Consider the following 24,662-nt stretch of genomic DNA (forward strand, 5'->3'; position numbering starts at 1 on the left):
GTTAAAGACAAAAGATAATCTGCTAGCATAGAAAAAAAAAATCCATCAGATTTAGCTCTAATGTTTCCAGTACATGTTGTACCATCCTTTTATGGATACTTCTGTTCAAAGCTGCCTTTTGATAAATGTTATACATCAAATGCCAATTACTTTGCATGCACTCAGCTGTTAAGTTATGGCAGGAGAGAGATGTCTCGTGTGCTTTTCACTGAGTTGTGTTACTATTTCCCACTGTGTTCATTTGTGATTCCTCCCCTTCCAGGGGAAGGAACATTCAACAGGTTGTATGAATTAATTGCTCTAGGATTTACAAGAACCTGAGATAAAGTGGCACTGTGTGGTTTGTTTTTTGTTTAGGACATCTTCCAACCCTACCCATGCCAAGGCCTTTATCTGAAGAGCATCTGCCTCATCCTATTCTTGTGTAGAAGTTAGAAAAATAAACATTTGGAAGTCAAAGAACCTAAACCCCTGTGCAAGCTCCCTGACCTGGCTATTTAATGCTGAGAAGCACGTGGCCCTTACACTGGGGATGCTCCTTACTGCTCCTCAGACAGGCTTTGCTGAGAAGCAGTGTCCTCCAGGGCCATGTCTTCTTGGCTGGCCCTTCTGCACTCCAGGTTCGGACTCGTGAACGTGGCCTGGGTTGGACCCACCTCGTGCTGCTGCTGCTGCTGCTTGGGTTCTGGAGCATCTGTTGTCTCGCAGGTCTCGGTGCGTTGCTAGAAAGAAAGCAAAAGGCAGCTAGTTCAGAACATTTCTAACACTTCAGCTCTTTGGGGAGTGACAAGTTAAAAAAAATGGCTTCAGGAGTGTCATTCTGTGAAGCTGTAAGGGTTCTTAATATACATTATGCACTATACATTATATACAATAATATATATGCAATATATCTATAAAATATACAACTATATTCTATATACAATAATATATATTATACACAATTTACATTATACATTATAATTATACATATAATTATATATATTTAATATATACATTATTATATACATATACACACATATAATTATTACATATATTTAATATATACATTATATACATATAATATATACATATATATAATTATGATTATTTATAATCAATATGCATTATAAGGTAGTTCTGAAGAGGAACCAGTCAAACTTTTGCAACACATAAATCTGAAAAGAAAAGCAGCTCAGGAGCTGGAGGTTCTCAGTACCACAGCTGCACGTGTAGAGAGAGCCATAAAGAAATTTGGATTGAAAAGGACTTCTGGAAGTTGTCCAGTCCACACTGCTACTCCAAGCAAGGCTGACTTCTAATAAGTTAAACTAGGTTGTTCTGGGGCTTGCTTTGTACACCAAATTTTTAACTTGCAAATAAGCCTTTTCATCAAAACTGGAATGAGTTTATCAGTCTGAAAATGTTATGTGCATTGTCACCCCACTGTAAAGAGCCCTTGGTAGAAAAGCTTCGCTGACCTGTGCAGTGTTAAAATTCAGTAAAACTTCCTCCTTACCCCTTTTCAATCAAATAGGCACCTGGACTCTGAGCAGTTACTCTGGCCAGGATTTCCCTCATCAGAATCTGTGTAGGCTCAGGGCATCATTTGGGATGGCAACAGTTGGCAGAGAGGTCCAAGTGTCCCAGGGGAAGATTTCTTCCTGACATCTGTAAGGATGAAGTGGATTTTGCTCTCCCCTCCATAGAGGCCACACCAAGAGCCTCCTGAGACTTCACTGCCAAATTTTAGATGGCTTAAAGTTAGATGAGGTGAATCCCACCATCAGTCCTCACCACTGCAGACTGGCTGAGTTCTTACAAATGAGGCTATAAACTCTTGAGTTGGAATTAGGCCTTCTGATATGTTCAGCTGTACATGTAGAAATATTATGCATGCTCATTGGAGTAATAAAGCTGGATTGGACCCAGATGAGTAACATTCAGTCAACTTGTGCTGAAGTTCATGGCAAAACTCCAGACACCTATACCAGACATGATTTTTTTGGGTTGAGAGCAAAACACACACAGGCCAAGAAGCATTTTTCACTTGGGGTCTGGAGAATTCTTTGAAAATTAGGGAAGTTAAACAGTTCAGAATGAAAGTAGCAGAAAGTGTTTTGGACTTTCCATATCTAGAGTCTTCCCCTGTTGCCAATTTGTTTTCCATTTTCTTAGGCCAAATGTGGAAGTCTGTCTTAATTATGTTGTCACTCAACAACATAACTGCACATTAGTTGCAGTTGCCCTTTATCTCTGCTCCACCTTCTCATGTTACTGCTCAGCAGTGTTAGGGTGAAAATTTCAAAATTCAGGAATGCAATTGATGGCAACCCAAGTCACATAAATGCACTGAAGTCGACAATAAAACAGTAAAACTACTTCATGCATTGAAGTTTCCAAGGAAGATGGGAGTAGAACTGGGAGCCTGCTGGGAAGAGGGCTGGGAGCTCTTTTGCTGTTAGAAAATGTGAATCTCAGAGCATGCAAATCTCCTTTGGGAAATGTTTCCTGCAGGCTTCCTTTGACTCACCCTTTCAGCAACAAGGTTTTCTGGTCCTGGATTAAGTTTCTGGTCTCAGGGAGGGGCAGAACAAGTGCACTATGCAGCAGCAACCATTCCTTTTTGTACAAATAATTAAGTGCTGCACCAGCAAGGAAGGAGCTGTTTAGTCTGTTTCTGATGCTACTCATCACCTGGGCTGCAGAAAATGGAGACCTAAGGCCCTGGGGGCTGAGTGAAAGGAAGAGGGAGTGAAAGAGGGACTTCTCCCCAGTTTGCAGTTTCAGGTGTATGCTCAACAGCCAACCTGTCACTACAAATACACCACCCTACACACCAACAGTGAACAGTCTGTGTTTTCACTGTGATACAGCAAAATCCAAAAAAACCCCACCAAATTCCTGGCACTGTTTTGGAAAATACTGTTTTCTGACCAATGGAAGGAACCAAAGGATGGTGAGGACACTTTAAGAACCTGATAGGAAAGCTCAGTGCTGCTCTTTTGGCTTCAGGCTTACCCGAGCTGCTTGACTTGCTGCTCTGGCAGATGGACCCATGGCAATATTCATACTGCTGGATGACTGGGTGTCACTGGTGTTCCCTCCATCTGCAGCTGAGAGCCCAGAAATCACCAAAGCACTTGAAAAACTTCTCTTGCCAAACAGCAGGCTGAGAGTTGAGCTGGTGGAAGAGGCCAGACTGGACCTGAGCATCGCTGCAGCTCGGTCCTGTACAGTCAGCTGGCCAGCAACAGGAGCAGCTGGAGACTGGGAAAACACAGATGTTGCTGAGTTGTGGAAGGAGAGCTGACTGCTAGAAAGCCTTTGGGCAATTTCGTGGGCAGATGTAGATGTCTGGATGAAAGGCTGGTGGCTTTCTACAATTGGTCCGGAGTGACTCGAAGCAGGTTGCCTTTGGTTTAAAGCAGCGTGTGCCTGGATGGACTGACTCCTGTTTTTCCTCCTGCCTTTAAAAGAAAGATTAAATATATTTAAGTATGCAGCATCCCTATGAATTCCATTCTACTGACAGTTCCTATGGGTACATGTTATACTAGGATATTACTACTGGTTTCAGCAGAAGACTCCTAAGAATAACAGAAATAACAAATTGCTAAACCTATGAACCTTTCTGTGTTTCCTCCTACAGCACTTCTGGCTTTTAGTCAGAAGAGTTCCAGTAGTACTGCACAAAAGGAAAGGAAAATGAGAAGACACCCCAAGGACAGAGGTGTAATCACAGCCTCACATCTTTTCTCCCATGTACATTTTACCCTGCCCAGTGAATGACTGAGCACAGTGTTGCTGTAAGAGCATTCCCCTCTGACAACCACACTAAAGCAGGGAATGTCAAATACCCACCTTAATGGCTTGGTTTAATTAAATGCAAAAGAAAAACAAGAGAGCTGCAAGTTAAAACAATGGCACATTAAAAAGAATTATTCCTGCATACAGGGAAAGAGAATTGGAGAATTCACCCAAGTGGAAGACCACAGCATTTGAGCTGCAAGACACTTTTTAAGACCAACACAAAACTCCTTCTGCATTCCAAGAGCAGTATTTACAGCATATCACAGACTAAGAAGATGTGAAGAAGTCAAATTAGGGTAGCAGAGTACTGGAGGTCTCAGTGAGAGCCACTTAAGGCTCTTGCCCCATTCCATGAAGCATCCCAGTGCTGCCACTGTTGGATACAGAGGGAAGAGAAGCTGTTCTGATGTGCTTAGATGACTTCTATCTTCCTCTGCATTTACAACCCTATTTTTAACATTCATACCAACACCTTGTATCATTCAGACAGATAATTTCTGTATTTCTTATGCTTGCATATTTAAATAGGCAGAGAATGAAAAATAAATCAGCTTCTGGACCAGTGAGACCACCAGGTACCTGCTTGCATTCAGAAGGCCCTGGGCTGGCACATGCCACAGGCCCCCAAACCATTTACTGTCTGCACAGACAGGCTCCAGCCCAGGCTTAAGGGCAAATCCCCACTCATGTGAGTGCCCCCTTGGCTTTTTTGCCTTCCAGGAAACCTCAGACATTAACACAAACTGGCATTTGGGTTTCCTAGCCAGAACTGTGGGGTACAGAGTTGATGGCAGAGTATCTGTTCAGAGCCAACAACACAGAAACAAGTTTTTCAGGCAGGTATTTCCAGGTTGTTGGTAATCTGATTATTTTTTTTTTTCCAATACCCCAACTATGGAGAGGAGGGAAGCACTGACACTCCTCTAGGTACTGAAATTTTGCAGGCATAAAAGAATATAAACCTCACACTACTTGCTAGAATCCCATTTGCTGAATTCATGAAGCTCCTGGTAATGCAGAATTTCACATCCAAACTATTTACTTTATTTATAGCTGAAACACACAGGTTTACATTCCCAGAGCTGCTTCCCAAGGCTGGGAGCATTGGCCCCACTTTTCAAACGCTGAAACAAAGATAATTTGGGTAACTTTAGGCACTGAGTCAGATGGCAGAGCTGAGCCTGGGACCTAACTGGAGCCCTGGACTAAAACCCAGATGGCTTGGCAAGCACAGGACACTTCCCCACTCCACTTACAATGGCTCTTTAGTTCCACTTTTATACTCTAAACAGTAAAACCAGGATTTTCCTCAGAGGGCACAAAAAGCAGCATTCCCTGTAATAAAAGCCCTAAGGTTTGAGAGCAACAGGACAGATGCCCAGGGCTCCTGCGTGCCATGGGGTCCTCTGTCCCCCAGATGTGACAGTGCAAGGGGACACCAGGCCTGGCCACAGCTCTTGAAACTCTGGGGTTTTGTTTAAGTCAGTGTTTTTGGTTCCTACATCTGATGGTTATTTTACCATGTTAGCCTTTTTTCAATAGAAAGAACGGACTGGAATGAAGACCAGAGGGGCTGTGGTGTGTTAGTTTGTGCAGGGGCTAACGTGGCCAAACATCTGTTTGTGATTTAAGCTGCCAGGCTGACCCCTGTCCAAAAGTATTCTGCATTCATCCCAAATGCAGTGGTTGGAGCACTGGACAAGAGACCACCCGCATCTGCACACAAATAACTCTGTCCCTGAGAACACTGAGGAAACAAAAGCTGTTCTGTAAACTCCCCCAGGAAATAAATAAGGACACTTTGGGGGAGAAGTCCCCCACGTCTGCAATGCTCCTGATTTTGGTTGCACTTTCACACTTTGGCCTTTCGTTGCATTTTGCAGACTCGGTGGCACCAGGCTGCAAAATGAAATAGGAAATATCAAACCATAAATGCACTTGATTCATGGATCATGAGTCTAGAAGGGATCACTGATCAGTCTTCCATGTTATATAGCATGGGCCATAGGACTTCCTGGAATTAATTCCTGCGTGGCATTATTAATTACAACTGTGATTTTTAAGGAATACATCCAGCACCTCCAGTCATGGAGAATCCATCTTAATCCTTAGTCACTTGTTTCACTGTTTATTTGCTCTCACTGTTAAAAAATGTGCTCTTGATTTCAAAACTGAATTTGTTTAGCTTTGTTACATTCAAGTCTGCTCAAATCCATGCTCTTTGGTCAGCTTTTGTTGCCCAGGTAAGTACTTACAGACTGTGATCAAAGCCTCTCTTACAATATAAATTGTTTGAAAGCTCCTCATCTTTCACTACAGGACGTATTTCCCAGATCTTTGATCATTTTTTGGCTCTTCTTTGAACTCCCTTCAAATTAAAAAGGTCCTTCTTGAATTAGGGCACTGGGACTGTGAGTGGGAGGCCAAGAGTAACCTCAGCTAAAGTCAGTCTGGCAGGCAAGCCTCACCCAGGTCACCCAATTCATCCTGGTTTTTTACCAACAGGCACAGCATTGAGTCCTTTCCTACTCCCCTGGCATTGCCTTAGTGTCCTGATACCTCCTGAAAATCAAACAGAGTTTGCTTTTTAACCAGCACTCTTCAAAACCTTCTAAAAACCAAGCCTATAGCTTTGATAGCCACACTTTCATGTTCTTTGGAGGAAAGAAGGAGTTGCTTCATGCTCAGAGCATACAAACAGATTACCTGCATTTTTCCCAGTACAAGCCTGACATTTCTCACTTCTGCATGTTGTTCAACTCTGCCTTTCTCTACAGAAGCAGATCAAGACTACTGTTAGATTGTCTTTTGCTCCTATTACTCTTCAAATACAAAGAGTTGCAGACCCACTTTCATCTTTTTTCTCCCTAATGGTGCCAGCCAGAAACTTCTCCTTGCAGCAGCAATCTCTCAGGCCTGATTTGCATTTGCTGTTTTCCACTTCCTCACGTGTCTTGTGCCCTTCTTGCATTTCACACCAAAGCCAGCTTGCTTTTCTGAACTGTGACCTTTTCCCCTGCTTGTGGTTTTCTGGCTACCCAGCAGAACTCTCAATTATTTTTCATCATTGTACAGCATGCTCAGGTTCATTATTTTACAATTAAGTTTGCTATTCTAATGACTGTGGTGTCAAGTCAGGAGGATGCACCTGGGGATTCCTCTAAGGCTCAATTAAAAGCAGGAGTTACTTTATCCTTGCAGCACACTTTGTATTCAGGGCAAGATTTCCTCCAGTCCTGTCCATTATTTTTAATGACAGGTCAAAATGGCCTAAAAGGAAACAAACAAGTGTCATACCCTTCTAGTTCTCTGCTTTGATTTACACAATAATAGCCCCAAACCTGTTGAAAGATTGAGTTTATTGGCTTTACATTACCAGTCCTGATCCCACAGTGATAGGGCTGACACTGCCCCACTGCTAGGCTTAATGTGTATTTCCAATGGGAAGGTCAGTAGTTGTACCTTGTGAAGATGTCTGAAGCACTTTTGCATTTAATAGGAGAGGGACTCAGCTGTTAATTGACCAAATGATTGGCAACATTTAATTTTCTCTTGGTAACTGCTGTGTAGACACAGGAAGTTATTTCCTATTTGCTCTCTTTATGTGCTGAAGAACAGCCAAGCCAATTCATCAAATAAATCATCATGATCCTTCCAAGAAAATTAAGATTTTTTGCATGCTTTCACTTCTGCTGTTCCCAGCCAACAATAAGCACAGGTAGGTTGATGGTGGTGTGGTCCCTGCATTGCACATGGAGGCTCCCTCCCTCTCATTCTGGCAGTTAGTGGCACCTCCTGGTCCAGAAGTTACACATGAAGCAGTTTAACAGTGAAACCTTTCATGAAACACATTTGTCTTGTACCCTCCAAGTAAACACCTGGAGCAGCATCAGAAATCCATCTCCTCCATGTGCTTGGTCACTAGGAAAGACAAAGCTCTCTCCTCCTAGAATTAGTTTTCCATTAAGTATGAGCACACCTCTGTTTATGAAGCCCCTCAGGAGAAGGCTACAAAAAAAGCCAAATAATGTGTGCAAATACCTGCACGTTGGTGGACCTCTTGAGATGAAGCTTGCAACTGAGGAGTTCCATTTCTGGTGGGCTGGGAGCTGCTGCTCTGGCTTGAATTGCCTGTGGAATTGGTGCCAGATGAAGAACCCCCTCCACTATCCACCTCTTCAGCGTTACCTCTTCTCTCATGGTGAGCTGCATGGCAATCCTTCCGCATCCTGTTTGCAGGAAAACACATTTCTCAGGCACCAAAATTTGTGCCAATGACACCAGGTGCCCTCAAAATGTTTAAGTGCACTCTGCTGGATCCCTGCAGGTCTTTTGACACAATGGGAAGTAATGGGTGGTGGTGTGGGACAGCTGAGGTGGGACAAAAGTGTGTTATGACACAACCCAAATCTTTTCTTGTGTGATTTAAGTGGCTTTGGAGCCCTGCAAGACCTTAGGACAGTTTATCTGATGCTACAGTGGTTTGTCTCTAAAGATCAACTTCTGCATGAGGTAACCAAGTAGCAAAGAAGAGGAATGGGCTGGAGGGAGCTCAGTGGGAAACAAGCACATGAAGCCACTGGATTTCATCTTGGCATTTTTGGTGTACAAACTGGCTCCCATGGTCTCTCCCTGGTGCCCTGCTTCTCCTCAGCCACAGTGGAAACAGGGAGTGAGACAGGATTGGGTTATTGCTGGATGAAAAGTCCATGGAGGAATGGAGATGGGATGTGTCACACTGCTCATCTGTACTCGGTGGAAGTCAAGCAGTTTGAGTGGATAGTAAGAACATTTTTAGATGTGTTTTAGTCAAGAACAATGACTTGGAGATGATCATCTCTACTGCCAAGGTTTTGGAGCACAACCAACCAACGCATTTACTCATGTTCTGGCATGTCACTGAGCTACAGAAAAGGCATAAACAGTAAAATTCCCTGGAATAAGGGAAATGTTTGTAGTGCTTAAATAATTTCTTTCTGTCTGATTAAGTGATTTCATAACCTTCTATGATTCTATGATTTGACAGTGAATCTTGTAGAAAGCTTTGCTTAAAAGCTATGAATGAGTTAATGAATTTGCTTTCTGCTATATCTGTGGGGTTATTTGCAATTAATTTTTTACTCACAGGTAACAGCTGACAATTACTCTTTTTTAACAGAAAGCACAGGGGAACCAAGACTACAGGGTTTCTGTGTAGCCAGAATCTCACACCTACCTTAACCACTTGGATCTGAACCACTTTTTGATGCTGTCCAAACTGAGAGGTCCCCCCCAAATGTTCCTCAGTTGGCTGTGTGTCCCAAGGTAGGAGGTGGTTAGAGGGGAAACATACATTGGATACCCCAGTGGCTGATCACATGAAGAATTAATCAAGTTCCTCAAGACCTGTTTATTGTTCTGGATGCTTCCTCTCTCCGGGTTACGATTGCGGAGGAAAATCAGCTCCTGCTGCTGCCCAGCCCACAGCCCTCTGACACACTCTTTGTTGACCTACAGGAAGGTTAAGAACATGTGGATCAGGTGAAAACATTTAGGTGCAACATGGAAATCAAGTGCAGTGAGCTCTTTTAGCTCCCAATGCCTACTCCAAAGACTACATCAACCTCCCTCCCCCTTTTGGTCATATTACTTAGAAATAACACCAGTTCCCACAGCCCTAAATCACTGCCATATTAGCAACAGGGTCTATGTACCTTGATGACCTTGAAGCTCAAGTAGCTTTTGTGGAGCATGATGACTTTATATTCATCTGCTCCTTCATCTACCACATGTCTCAGGGTTAGCAGCTCCTCTCTGTTGGAGAGCACAGCGCTGCGCCAGGCCGGGTCCCCTTCGTGGCAGATCACCACCTTTTCTTCAAAAGATTGGATGGCTTCATATAAAACTGCTGGGTCCTCATATTCATCTGGGCAGGTGAACTGATCCTGATCATACAGGAAAAAGTACTGACAGGGTCAAATATTTTTTTGGGAAACACATAAAGTGGTTAACAAGAAACAAAATCCAGTTTTTCCACCAGTTGCCAGGTGACCTCCTAAGGGACTTGCCACTTGAACAGTGTGCCTTGAGGGAGGCAGAACAATTAATTTAACAGGAATATAGAAAGATCCAAGTCTTGCTTTATTGTAACCTGTTCTGATCTTGTGTTTCTGCAGGACAAAGACATTTGGAGAATGCCAGGTTATGCACTCTCTTTTTACAAAGTGGGAAAGCACAAGAGGCAGAGCTGTTGGGGCAAGTCACAGTTCTTATTTTTTTTTTTCACAAAAAAATCCACAAAAAACACAACACCCAAGAAACCACAGAACCCATCAGCAGATATCACAATATTATGAGCAGCTTTAGCTGTTACAAAGCAGCAGGGTCAGTGATAACATTCATCAAATTATTGTGTCAAATTCTGAGCTACCAATTCACAGCAGTTCCACTTCAGTTACACTGAGAGCAATTATAAAGATCATGCATGATAAAAGCACATGGCATTAAATCAGAATGTGCCAGAGCAAGAACAAAATCAACCTCCAAGCTCTGCAGGGGTTGACCTGAAGAAACTGGGGAGACTTCAGCAGAGGGATGCCAGATTTTCACAACTGGAAAGAGAATGGGGTCAGAAGGAGCCCAAGATAACCAAACAAACAGCTGTGACACCAGCCCTTCAAACCACTCTCCTCTCCAGTTGATAAATTAGCAATGAAATTAGCCTAATCAGGCTATTTCTTTTCATCTAGAAACCATCTGTACAGTATCCACAGAAGTGAAACACGATGTGGCCATGAGTTTTCACAGAATTATCAGAGTTGGAAGGGACCTCTAGAGATCATCTAGTCCAACTCTCCCCCTAAAGCAGGATCCCCTTTGTCACTATGAATGCAGGGTCAAGCTCTGCAATAGAATTGGCTTCAAATGGGCAGCTGGGGGGTACAGAAATGTACCAAGATCCAGTGAATGCAAAATAAATAAATGCCAAGCATTTCCATTTTGGTTAAAGAAGTTTCTTAGAATAAAGGAAGAAGTACTTTTTTTTTTTTTTTTTTTTTTTTTTTTTTGACTGTTTCTAAGGTTTGTTGTGTTTCCCTAAGAAAACAGATTCCACAGTAAAAGCTAAAAATAATTTTTTTTTTTTTTTGAAGGCCCTACCTGATGTAGCTTCAGAGACATTCGGATTGCTGGGGCAACGACCTTGTGCAACAGGTCCATGTCTGCAAAGACCCACTCATCCTTTGCTGCTATCCTGAAGTCTCCTTTGAACAGTGCATGGAGCCCATAAAGAAAAGAGTCCAAGCTGTAAGAGAAAAGCAGCAGTCAGTCCCAGCAGCCATCCCCATCTCCCAAAGCCAGAGCCCTGCCAGCTCCTGGTGGCCCTCGGGCACAGGGGGGGATAAATCAGGAGTCACACTGCAGATTCCTAAGCAGAAACCATTCCCTAGGGTAAGAGGTTTTCCTTCTACTGTGCAGGCAGCAGAGGCTACCTCCTCTTTTCTTGAAAGGTAAAATATTTTTAAAAAATAATTTAAAATAATTTTAAATTATTTATTTTAAATAATAATTTAAATTTATTTTTATAAAATAATTTTATACACAAATTTAATAATATAAAATCGACAATATATTAATATATTAATAAATTAATAATATAAAATTTAAAATAAATTTAAATAATAATAAATTTTAAATAATAATTTAAATAATAATTTTAAAACCCCAAAGCCTCCAAAAAAGCCCTCCACAGCTGTAAAATGTATTTTCAGCAAATCTTGAGACTTTTGTCATGAAACTCAGACCCTGATGTGAACATTAAACCAGATGTACTAAGGAGACCACTGTGTTTCAGGAAGAAAAAAACTGGGTAAAGAGCATGAAACTGGGTAAGAACATGAATAAAACAAGAGGAGTTTCATACTGAAACAATGAGCTCTAAAGCAAATACACACTGGGTGCCTTTTTTTTCTAATATACAAGAAACTAGATGTAACCTGTTCTGCCTGACCTTGGATGACAGTTTGCCTGGATTTAAGCAAGTGAGTAAAAGGTACAAAAGCCAAAAAGTTGTTAGAAAATGGTTGCAGGAGGGCTTTGTGAAGGGGAAGAAGCAGCCTGCAGCTCCCATCTGCAATCACAACCTTCCCACCACAGCCACTGGAAAAATCCTAGAGCAGGATTGCTGTCCTAATGCTGCTCTCAAGAAATGATCTTGAAATTGAGGAAAGCAGAACCAGCTGTTAAAAACAGACATCTCCTGCAAACCCACGGGACATGGTTTCATCTACCTGCCAAGGTTTTTACTCACTCTTACAACAGCTGATTTTTTTTCAGACTGCAAAGACTCAGAGGAGAAGCTGGATTAAGATGTTAGTGGTCTTCATTACTGAGGAGGCTTTCTCCAGAGAATGCATCATCTTTCCACGTAATTGAGCTTTCTTAATTATTGTAGGGTAAAAAAAAAATAATTTTTTTCCCCTCTTCTCTGAGACCAGGAAAAGAGAGACTGGGAGACTGCCTTGGCCTATCTTCAGCTCAGACACATCCTAATTATGCCTTTGGTGGGTTAGAATGGTTTAGAAATCGAAATGGAAAGATATATATGTGTTGTTACCAGAAAAACAGCTGGATACTGTTTTTCTCCATGGAAAGCACCACGGTATAGAAATCAAGCAATCATTGGGAGCAAGGCTGGTCTGGAAGGCAGGGCTGCTGGGAACATGAAGAGCATGGGGAAGCTCTTGTAAATTCTTAGCAGATTTGCATTTATTAGTACTAAGCCACATATTAAACCATGCCTGGGTGAGACAGGCACTGACACTCAGGTCTTCCAAACATTCAAGCACTGATTTCTCTGGGATTTATGTGTTTTCAAGGAGTGGGTCCAGATCCCCACTGACTTTCAAACAACCACCTCCACACTTAAGAAAATTGTAATATATCCAAATCCTGCTTAGAAGCCAGGAAAGCCCTACAATAAATCAGTTGGCAGGGAGGGAGTGGTGGGTGCAGCCACTGTGATTTAATATGTGACCTCCTCTGAACAGGCTGGAAATCAGGAAGGGTCCTTTCACTCCCTCACCCATGAGACAGCACCCAGCACACACAGCTGAATCCCTGCCTGGAGAAAAAACCACTTCTCTAAATATTCTCCAAGGATGAAGCTGAAAAAAAAAAACCCTGTCTCAAACTCTGCACCTACTAGTTTTTTCCCAAGTAACACCCATGTGCTCTGAAAAGTTGGTTGGGATGAAGGGAAGAGCAGGCAGGGAAGAGAAGTGGTTTTTACATCATTAGAGGCTCTCATAGCCAAATCCTGCTTAGAAGCCAGGAAAGCCCTACAATAAATCAGTTGGCAGGGAGGGAGTGGTGGGTGCAGCCACTTTGATTTAATATGTGACCTCCTCTGAGCAGGCTGGAAATCAGGAAGGGTCCTTTCACTCCCTCACCCATGAGACAGCACCCAGCACACACAGCTGAATCCCTGCCTGGAGAAAAAACCACTTCTCTAAATATTCTCCAAGGATGAAGCTGAAAAAAAAAACCAAACATGTCCCAAACTCTGCACCTAATAGTTTTTTCCCAAATAACACCCCCTGTTATTTGCTCTGAAAAGTTGCTTGGGATGAAGAGAAGAGCAGGCAGGGAAGTGAAGTGGTTTTTACATCATTAGAGGCTCTCAGAGCCAAATCTGAACACCAGAGCAGACAAAAAGTTTGCATTCACATCCAAGTGTCTTCCAGGCATCAGCAGATGCTGCACAGGCTGCTGTGAACAGCAGTACCTGCTGAAAGCAAGGACTGGGCCAGCTGGGAGAGCTGCTGCTGAGCATCAGCAGAGGGAGGGGAGGGAAGCACCTGGAGCTCTCACTGGGCTTTGTTAGGGAAGACTCATCCATTTCTCACCCCCCTGCCTAAGAAGTTCTCTAACCAGCATTTTTTAGGAACAAATACGACTGCTACAAGGAGCAAAGCAGCGGTGGCAGTAGTTGGGAGAGGCTGAGTGTCAATTATTTTCTATATCGGATTTTCCACCAGGGAGGTCTGGAGGAAACTGCTGCATTCACAAAACCAGGGACATCTTTTATTCTCCTGCCAATGGTAATGAGGCTTTTGGGTACATTTTGCTCATGTGGCACTATCTTGAGCCATTATTTCTCTAACATGTAGCCCTTAATCCACATAAGATACAGCTGTTGTTATCCTTACCATTATTCTGCCCTCTCCTGAAGACTCTAATGAGATTAAAAGGAAGCTGTAAAGCCAACAGCTTTGATCTTAAGCCTGACTCAAGGTTGTTGCTTTTTTTGGCCCAGTTTTAACATAGCTCAATTAATAATCTGCTGTAGTTACAGGCTCATTTAAAATATTTTAAAAACTAGCTAAGGTAAATTCACACGCAGCAGAAATCACATTAATCAGGAGGCGACATAACTACTATTTCTGGCAACAAACCCTCCGAGCTGAGAACCCAAAAAGCTGCTGTCACAACTGCAAGCTATTTTGGAACAAGACTTGGAGGTGTGTGGGATCTGTCAGCTCCTTGAACATGCAGAAAAGAGGGGATTAAGTAGCACCACAAAGACCAGAGGGAGGGCAACAAAGCCAAAGCAAATACTCCCTCCTACTGAACCCGTACATTACCTCAACAGCAGAAACTAAAAGCATTTTACATAAGCCTGGAAACATTATGGATGAAGCCAAGGGAGATGGTGAATGAATCTGTCTGTATTTTGCACACCTAAACCCATTCTCTGTCTGGAGGTCATGGACTTTTCCAAGTGTTAACTGGAGATTTAGTTAAGGAATAAAGAAACACCCATGACCTGAATGCCATAGCTCACCTGAATGAAATATTTCCAATGCCAGCCCTTCTGAACTGGGTGGTTTAGGCCACTGAACTTGTGAGCTAAGTGTCACACACACTTTTCTCTCTTGCTTCTGCTCTGGCAGACACAGAGCTGCATCATCCACTGGGCTCCCCCTGGCATGGCCAGCAGCATCGTGGTGCCATGTCCTGTGTCCTCCTCCTCCTCTGTCCTCTCAGGTCCTGGGTCCAGGGGCAAATGAGGCAGCTGATTCCCTGGGCTTTAGCATGAGCAGGCAGAGGTGTTCCTCAGAGTGACCCCCCCTGTCCACACTGAGTGATAACATCCAGAAGATGCTCAGGTGAAGGCTTAGAAGTGTTTGATGACAAGTGCTTTATTAAGAGGTTTTTTGTATTTTTTTTCCAAATTTGAAATTTATAATAAACAGACCTTTTACTACTAGGTCTAGTGGCTGAATAGAACTGAGTAATTTTTTTTGTAAATCCATACCTAAACTTATCACTCATATCTGAATAAATGAATGGTAATGCCATGCCATTCTTCCAGTCCCATTTTGTGCAGGATGCTTCCTAATGACAGTCTTAAAAAGCAAGTGATTTGCATAGCAATGCTCTGCCTTCCTAATGAATGCATTTACTGTGTAATCTAGTGTTACTGTTGGGGCTTTACTGACATTTACATGAACAGGTACACTGAATAATTATTTACATACATTATATAAGAGCATTTAAAATCTTGGCTTACACGGTGACGTTTACTGATTAATAGATTAGACAAAATCATGTGTAAATGAGTGCAAATTGATAGTTTACATACACAGAGCAAACTTGAGACTCAGTTCTGCAGTGTAACATCAGGACAGCTCAGGGTAACATCACCTCTGCTTTCCTCTTTCTGTGCACTGATGGAGAGAGGGCTCTGACTCCTCAAGACACAGCAAGGGTCAGACTGACTCCAGAGAAAGTTTCCTACTCCCTACACAGTTACCACTGAGAACCAACCATGGACCCCAGAGCACAGATTCTTGGCTACTTTGCTCATGTTGGACACACCTGAAACACTTCAGAGAAAGGAGGATGAGGAGAAGACTACAACTCCTACCTGGCTACTGCATCTCAAACTCATCACAAAACCTCGAGTCATGGTGCACTCAAAATGCTTCACAGAATTGCCTGTTCTGACACCACCTCTGCAGAAAATTAAAACCCTCTTCAGCACCAGAAGCCTCCCAAAGGTCCTCAAAATATCATCAGACCTTTTCCAGGGAACAGCCTGAAGCATGACTCCTCCAGCTACTTAAGTACTGAACCTGCAGCAGCCTGAGAGCTGGAGGTGAGGAGCAGCACTAATGCTCTAAATCCCACTAAAAAGAGCTGCAGCATCTTCATAAAACACAGAGAGAGGGGAGGGAGACCTGGGGAACATCTGACTCAGTCTTGCACGTGTTGGAAAAAATTTCTTTCCCCCTGGCATGCCATATTTCTATCACAGTCTTGCTGACCTCCTGCTCCTTGGTGTCTAAATAAGTTGTGAAGATCTGGATGAAATGAATAAACACAAGTAAGTAAATTAAGTTCAGCCCTCAGTAGTAAAGGGAATGTACTTGGGGGAGTTTTGTTGGTAAAGATCTTGATGTCACTTTACTCCTTAATTAATAATTGCTACTGATTTGGTTGTGTCGATTAAAATGAATACAAACATTTTTTTAAGACATAGAATTCTTTAAGAATTTTTTAAGAATAAAGATATGTCACTGAGCTAAGGTTCTGTTTTGTAGCTGTACCAATTTATAATTTGAATTGTGCTACTCAGAGTCTATTTTCCACCCCCCAAAAAAAGAAAAGTCTGAAATGTATTAAAGGTAAATGTAACTGGTGGGTAAGTGACACAGTTTTCCACAGGCAAACTTTTCTAGGGAAACCTTTAGAGAAGCAGCACTGAGAAAGATACTGACAGAAGCTTCCACTTAATCCTTTTTAAGTCACAAAACACATTTAAAAAATACAATGATTCAATACTGCCCTGGAGCACTTTCTTAACAAAAGGAAAATCAAGACTTAAAGATACAGGATTATACAGGATAAATTTAGAAAACCAGGGTTAGAGCTGTGCAGTACATATAAATACCACATTTTTTTCCTCCTTTACAGGGCTTTTCTCCTCAGGAAAAGTATTTTCTTTAGTATGGGGCGTCCAGTCACCAAAAGAGAGAAACTAATTTGGTTCTCTGTTAATATTCCAAATTTTAAAAAGCCATGGTGCACCTGACTCCTGCAATTATTATTAAAATCTTTACAGAGGACTTTGCAAATATTCACAACATTCATACACTTTCCATGTTAAACTCTGGAAAGTCTCTGATAATATTATCTCTTTCCATTAACTACCAAGCATGTAAGCCAATAAAAACAGGTGACTTTGTTATTGCATCTGTACTGGTGCCAAAACACTGTAATGAAAATTTTATGATCCTGTTGAAAATTACATGCAATGTGATGACAGTTTTAGGAAGCTTTTGTGCTATTTTTAGATGTATTTCTAATATCTATTGCAGCCCCAGAACAAATTCACTTTAATCTTCCCTCAAAAAAAAAAAAAAGGAAGTTACAAGTGCACAAAAACTTTTCTATCATGTCCCCAAACTCTAAAATTTAATCATCAAAAACCCAGGGCAGTTTTAGAAAGGCTGATGCCAAGACATGAAGGGAGAAGAAACTCAGGAGAAAAATGTGCATAGAAAAGAGGTGACAAAAGCCACTTCAGAAAGCAGAAAGAGCAGCACACCAAGAAACAAGGTGCATGGGCCAGGAACATTTTGTGTGACTGAGTGAAAGAGGAAAACACAAAACCAGATGTTACAAACAAGAGATAACAGAGCTGGAATGAATATTTAAAGGGCTGTTTTATCTTACAACACAACACCAGGCTGTCTTTGTTTGCTTGTTAGTCAGACAAATCCCCTCTAAGGAGCAGGTTGGGAGAGGGCTTACTGGTTTTATTCAGTTTTGTGCCAAGCCAGCAAGGTCACTTAGAGCCTGTGTACTCATCTGCTCTACTAAACTCCTGTGAATACAGAGAGCTCAAAAACCTCTTATTAAACCTAAAATTAGGAGAGAAGTTAAGACTTTAATAAAAGTAAAGATTTTTTTCATTAAGAAGTTGCCTTATCTACATAATTAATTACTCAGGCTGAACACTTAGGACATCATAAAGGGTACTTTACACAACCCAAACACCTCAGAACTCCCACTGAAAATGGAAGAATCCCTACAGAAAATATAAGGTGAAAACCAGACAAAGCTGCAGTCTCAAGAAATGAGGTTCTCACTTTCTTGGTCACCAGAATGAAGTGGCACAAGGAATAAGGGATACAGCCCTAAGCAATAGGGGAATCTCATGGATTATTATCTTTATTATTATCTGTATTAATATTTGGTTAACTAGTTGCCAGATGACTTAGCAGTTTCTTCCCCTTCTGGAGGAATCCAACATTCCAGTAGCCAGACCAAGTGTGAGTGAAATCAAGTAATAACCACCAGTACATGTTCTTTATTGCTAAATTCTGCTTTACCAGAAATAAAGACTTGTATTAATTATTAAACAAACCAAGAAAGTAAAATGATGTTCAGGAATGGCAGAAAACAAATTATTTTATGAAGAAAAGAGATTTTTGCCTTGATTTAACCTGCTGCCATTCCACATAAAGTGGAAAAAAAAAAAAAAAAGACATATAAGTCTTTGCTTTAAACTGAGGGAAAAGGGCTCCTTAAAATTACCTGATGGCCATATTGTGAGCTGCAGTTCCCAAAGCTCTTCGACCCAGGATGCACAAGGCAAAGGAAAGTGTCACCAGAGGAGAATCCTCATCACTGTCCAGGTGCTACAGGGATTTAAGAACATCACATCAATGTCACTCCAAATGCAAATGCCAGCTTTCAAAGCACTGCAACACTGCAAATAAACATCCATAACACTGGCTTGAAGCTGGACCTACAAAAAAACAAAAGCATTCTTTGCAATTGAAGAGAACAAGAAGGAAGAGCACTGCTGCCAGAGGATCTCTGCAAAGTGCAGATTATTTTGCCCACTGGAAAATCTCTGCTAGAAACAGAACATTGTGATCTTGAACAGGGAGAGCCCAAGGGAAAGAGGGGGCTTTGGTGGCTGTGGGGTTTGGTTGTTTGTTTTTCCAGATCTGATACTCCAGATCCCTTATTGCTGAGAGACACTGCAATAGAGGCAAGAAAACCCCTTTTCATGGGACACAGTGGGTATGAAACTCCCCCCTCCCCAGATTACAGAACAATAATCTATTTGGAAAAGTCTGAGGGAATACACAATATAACAATATATATATATATAATATAACAATAATCTATATACATGTATGTATATATATAAACATATATACATGTTTAGATATATATACATGTTTAGATATATATACATGTATATATAGATATAAAACAATATATTGTGAATAATAAAATATATCTTAGTTGTATACCCCTGATGATACTGTCCTCACATTCTAACAAGCAGTCAAAACAACTCAGTGACATTATTAGCTCAGCAGTGTTCCTTTACTGCTTTTTTTTTTTTTTCTGCTTTTTTTCTTTTTTTTCCAAAGAAAAACTTGCTATCAAGAAGGAGGAAAAAAACCCTCATGAACATGGATTTTTAGGATGTAAAAGCATCATTTAACAGTGGCTTTCCCTGCACCCCTGCAGCACTTTGTGTGTCAGAACTTGGGTGCTGGGACATGGAGCTGGGAAAGAAAAGAGATGAAATATTCCAGTAGGAAAAGATGGTGGGAAGGGTCAGAGGGCAATTCCATGAAAACAGTTCCAGTGTAATGATGAGCAGAGGAACTGCTGGAATGCTATTTGGGGTTAGAGACATGAGAAGGCAATGAAGGGGAGAAGAAACTTTAAAGATTCAGTGATGCTGCACCAGCTGGGGTCAGTGGTAGCAAATGTGCTGTGCACTCAGTGATCCTGAATGAAAACTGCACAGGAAAGACACACTTCTCATTTTTTGCCATTATCAGCAATAATCAGAATATTAAATCAAGGGAATATGCTGGTTTGAAACTGTATTCTCCCTCTGGGTTATTTTGAGTATTCCTTGGAAATACAGCAGTGCACATCTGACAAATGACTGCTGACCATCAGCAATCTGAGCAGCTCCAAGCATCTCAAGGTGCAGCTCTAAACCTGCCCTTGACCTTCTAAAGCTGCCAGGTGATTTCACACTCTCCTGGCATCTTTCACATTGGAACTCTAAGCTTTCAGAGGTGAATTACAGGAGCAGTGGGTTTGTTACCTGCCTCCTTTCCATGTCCCCAAATCTTGGCAGTTGTTTGGAAAGAGAAACATGACTGCAATGCTTGGTTCATGTAGCCAAACACTGGGAAAAAGGAAGGAATGAGGACATTCCCTGAGCAGAGCCTGCTCCAGCATCACTTTTGTGAGCAATTATATCCTTGCTTTTAGAGCTGATGAAATTCATGGTGTTTGGGGCACACAAAATAAGGAATTGGCTCCATATTCAAAAACTAACCCTACTTAAAATCAAGTTTTTGCACAGAGTTAGTCTCCAAAATATGATTTTTAATCACATATTTTCTTTTGATTTGACAAATTTTACAGTTTACAAATTTGACAGTTTAAATGAAATAAATGCTCATGTAATAATTAATCCTGAGCAAGCAAAAGAGTTACAATGCATCATTTAACTCCTGCCCCAGGAATTAAATCTACTACTACTGAAAAACCCCCACAAACTTACCTCCACCCTTTTCCTAGCACAGAACTGAATCCAGTCCAGATAAACACTACAGAAACTTGCTCTTGTTATTCCCTGGAGACATGGAACATAATCTTCATCTATGTTAATGTTAAACATTGCAAGGTCCCGTTCAATATAATGCCACTTGGCATAAGGCTGCAGGATCTTTTGGATGGATTCATCTTTTATCCAGTCAAGGATTTTGGGAGAAGTTGCTGTAAAGTATATTATACTCTGTTGACAAAAAGGGCAGATGTTAGTCACTAGATAGATCTGGTTGAATCAGAGATAGAAACAGAAGAAAATAAATCAAATAGTAACTACTTACAATAATAAATACTTATAATAGTACTTTTTTTTTCTTATTTTTGACTCCTTGGCATCACTGCCTCACTAAACTTTCAAGTTAGATGATAACAATTAATACCTAAGTAGCAGATAAGAGAAAAAGAAGTATTTTGAATACCCTTCTGCCTTAGAGGAAAATTAACAGAAACAACAGACTAGAGGAAGAATGCAGAGTTCCAGCATTTATAGATTCATAGAATGGGTTGGGTTGGAAGGGACCTGAAAGCTCATCCAGTTCCAAACCCCCTGCATGGGCAGGGACACCTCCCACCAGCCCAGGTTGCTCAGGGCTTCAGCCAACCTGATCCTTACTGAATAACAGGGGGATTCTAATCACCAGTAAGGTGGTAGCAATAAAAGTTGAGGCATATTTTGAAAACAGAATAGTAGATTGTCTCATACTCAAACCAGGATTTTTTTTTCCCCCCCATGGACTTGTTTTCTGGGGGACAAAGCTTTCCTAATTCTTTAATAAACAGTTCCACCACCATTTAACCACAAAGCTGAGGTCAGAGTGATGTGTACAACCCTGAAGGTCTGAAAACCCCTGTTCCAAGTAGTGCTTTCTCTCTGCACTGAGCAGTATCACTGTCATTTGTCCATGAGGCCAGTAAAGAATAATGGATTATTTTTTTTTTATATATTGGATTAAGAAGCTGATAACTGATGTAACTGAGTTTGCTTTTAAAGCACAAGAGGAGCAGCATCCAGGAGAAGCTCTTAAAAATCCAGAAATATTAAAAAGCAGCAAGACTTGGATCTCATACCTATGCCTGAATTTTTAAATTTAAGTTCTTCTGGCCACTGTGTCTGTGGAGACATTAAACATTATTATATGGATAATAACTTTAAAAAAAAAAATCAGTCTGAACCAAATTTAAAGCATATTTTCCAAAACATGTAAAACTTCAGGAGAAGCTCCACTGCTGCAAAGGAAAGTGGCATCAGCTAGGAAGACCCATTATAGTGGTTTATGATTATACTTTTTGTTTTAATTTTAACTTAGAATTGGATTCCAAAGCAGATGAGGGGCAAGTGAACAAACAGGACTGAAGATTATGTAGCTCTACTTTACCCATGCAACAGAAATATTTTTAAGCAAATATAAATTTATAAAATGAATATATGATGGATGTAAACGGGCAGAAGCACCGTTAGCCCTTTTAAAGATTTCAGCTGCCCTCCACTGTTTATCTGTCTAATTTTTTCTAATTAGAAAGATAATTTCTAATTTTTCTATCTTTTTACAATTTTTCTAATTGTAGAAAATACACAAAGAAGAGGAAAATGAAGCACCAGAGGAAAAAGAGAAATCAGAAAGATACAGACTGAAGATGAACCCTTAATTCCTTGGCATGTGGAGAACAACAAACTCTCTACAAAAGATTCAGACAGAAACAATAGGAGCTAAACACACAGTAGGCAGCACATGGAGATTTCCTGAATACTAAAAGATGTTTAAGTACGAATATATTGAGAAGAGATAGAGGAGGCACATGGGAAAAATATCACAGTAGTTGGGCAGGAAATTAGTTTGAAATATTTGCATAAGGGCTACAGGAGCTGACCCACTTTATTTGTGGAGAATAAAAATCTTTTTATCAGAAGAAATATGGGCCTTTCTGTTAATGACACTGCAAATGAAACAAATACATTAGGAATATGATGCTCAGTGAAACATATTGCTTAAAAGGCCAATATGGAAATTACTCTTGAAGGACAGAAGAACTGGAAGAAAGCATGTTTTCTTCTTTACTGTGTCCAGTTCTGGGCCCCTCAGCTCAGGAAGGAGATTGAGGTGCTGGAGCAGGTCAAGAGAAGAGCAAGGAGGCTGTGAAGGGATCCAGCACAAGTCCTGTGAGGAAGGGCTGAGGGAGCTGGGGGTGTTGAGGCTGGAGAAGAGGAGGCTCAGGGGAGACCTCATCACTCTCTCCAACTCCCTGAAAGGAGGTTGGAGCCAGGGGGGGGTTGGGCTCTTTTCCCAGGCAACTCTCAGCAAGACAAGAGGGCACAAAAGGTCTCAAGTTGTGCCAGGGGAGGTTTAGGTTGGACATTAGAAAGAATTTCTTTCTGGAGAGGGTGATCAGACATTGGAATGGGCTGCCCAGGGAAGTAGTGGATTCTCCGTGTCTGGAGATATTTCAAAAGAGACTGGATGTGGCACTGAGTGCCATGGGCTGGGAACTGCAGCGGGAGTGGATCAAGGGTTGGACTTGATGATCTCTGGGGTCCCTTCCAACCCAGCCAATTCTATGATTCTATGATTCATTGATCTCCAAAATGTTTGGATTTTTTTATTCTTGTCACCTGTGTTTACAAAGACACAAATTCAGCTGGAAGAATAAAAAAAAAAAAAAAAAAAAGAAAAATCAGACTTGCAATCAGACACAGAAATAGAAAAATCTTCTGCCACCTAATTAAATTCTGCTCTTAGCAGCTCTTACCAGATAAATTTTGTGCTCAAGTACATCCTCAGCTCCAGGGCAATTCAGAAATTATATGGTAAATATTTACTATATTGTACACTACAAAGAACAACCTAGAAGCACTCCAGATGCTCAGTGCAATGGAAGTGCAGTTGGTGCTGAAGCTCCAACCAAAGTGTTTTCTGAATCTGTGATTTATGTGACCTGAATACTGCATTAACATGAGTTCTTCTTTCAATTACTTTTCTATGCTGTTAAAAAGAAATTGTCAGGGCTTTAAAATGTTCACAGTGAAACTGGACAGTGTCTTTACAGCTCAACATTCCCCTGTGAGAAAGGGCTGGAGGAGGAATGAATTCTCACCTCTGTTCCAGACACTGTTTATCTGGAGGTGAGCACTAAATGAACAGGATGACAGCTGATCTGACACATAACACAACCTTCTCACCTTCCCAGCCTTTACTAAGGATTTTCCCAGATCTTTTCAAAGCTCCTGTTTGTGGAAGAATCTAACAACTGGAATAAGAAGTGAAAATCTTCATCTAGCTTTCTTTTGGGGAGATTCTAAAGAGCTCTCCAGAATGCAGCCCAGCCCGGGTTAATACCAAAGCTGCCAGGAGGTTATTTTTATTTTCTGTTCATCCTTCCCTAAGAAAAGCAGCAGATTACAGGACTGACACCTTTCTAAGAGTGAAGACCTGAAAATGCAGTGTTACAGTAGTGGCTCAACTAAAAGAGATTCCATCTTCACACCTTGAAAGCCATAGAGATACTAAAACCTGCACCAAGTGGTGATGGAGCTACAGCTTACCCCAGGAGCAAAATAAGGCACCATGCAACCCACCTCCCTTTTCCTTACACCAGGTTCAAGCAACCAACCACACCTCTAGCACATGGGACAAAATCTAAGCCCATGGCAGCTGCTTCTCAGGTATATCCAGAACCAGAAGCCCTGGGGTACCTCCAGTGAAGTTTTATTTCCCATGTGATGAACCTCACACTTCCTACGAGCCCTCTACACTTTAGTTGACTCAAAGGCACTAAAAAAGCTCCAGTTTATGAGGCTCAGTTCTTCACTGCTTTAAATTAATGAGCTGCTGATTTGATTGTGGTTTAGACTGGGATTTTTTTCAGTCTTGTTTGCCATCAAGCTGAGTTATATATCAGCTTGCATCAGTTCAGATTATTCACATTACCTTTTAAAGTGAAGCAAAGCAAAGCAATAGTAGCAACATATTAATTTCATTTTAAGGAAGTGCTGTTTTGGTTTTGGGTTTTTTTTTGTTTTTTTTTTTTAGTTTAGATAAATGCTTAAAACCAATTCAATTTGTAGCCACAAAACCCACTTCTAAAATGAGAAAAGTATGCTCACATGCTATTTTGGTTTTAATTAGTTAATTTATCAAAGAGGGTTGGTTACCAGGCCCCAATGCCTGCAAAATCATTCACGAAATCCCAGTCTGCATCTTACAAAGGCATCAGCTACATGATCAAAGCAG

At 41.2% G+C, this 24,662-nt stretch overlaps 1 protein-coding gene across 1 annotated transcript in view; it reads right to left on the reverse strand.

Moving 5' to 3' along the window:
* Window positions 1-319: 319 nt before the first annotated feature.
* PCNX2 (pecanex 2) overlaps window positions 320-24,662 on the reverse strand; it is a 146,450-nt gene continuing 122,107 nt past the window's right edge. Inside the window, exons 26-33 of the mRNA XM_030447709.1 lie at window positions 20,390-20,623; window positions 18,376-18,479; window positions 10,930-11,074; window positions 9,486-9,716; window positions 9,008-9,282; window positions 7,834-8,021; window positions 3,001-3,449; window positions 320-722 (exon numbers count right to left, since the gene is read on the reverse strand). Coding sequence (XP_030303569.1) covers window positions 540-722; window positions 3,001-3,449; window positions 7,834-8,021; window positions 9,008-9,282; window positions 9,486-9,716; window positions 10,930-11,074; window positions 18,376-18,479; window positions 20,390-20,623 — 1,809 coding nt within the window. The 3' untranslated portion in view covers window positions 320-539. The remainder of the gene's footprint in view (window positions 723-3,000; window positions 3,450-7,833; window positions 8,022-9,007; window positions 9,283-9,485; window positions 9,717-10,929; window positions 11,075-18,375; window positions 18,480-20,389; window positions 20,624-24,662) is intronic.

This window comes from Calypte anna, chromosome 3 (assembly GCF_003957555.1).
Source record: "Calypte anna isolate BGI_N300 chromosome 3, bCalAnn1_v1.p, whole genome shotgun sequence".
Lineage (NCBI taxonomy): Eukaryota > Metazoa > Chordata > Aves > Apodiformes > Trochilidae > Calypte > Calypte anna.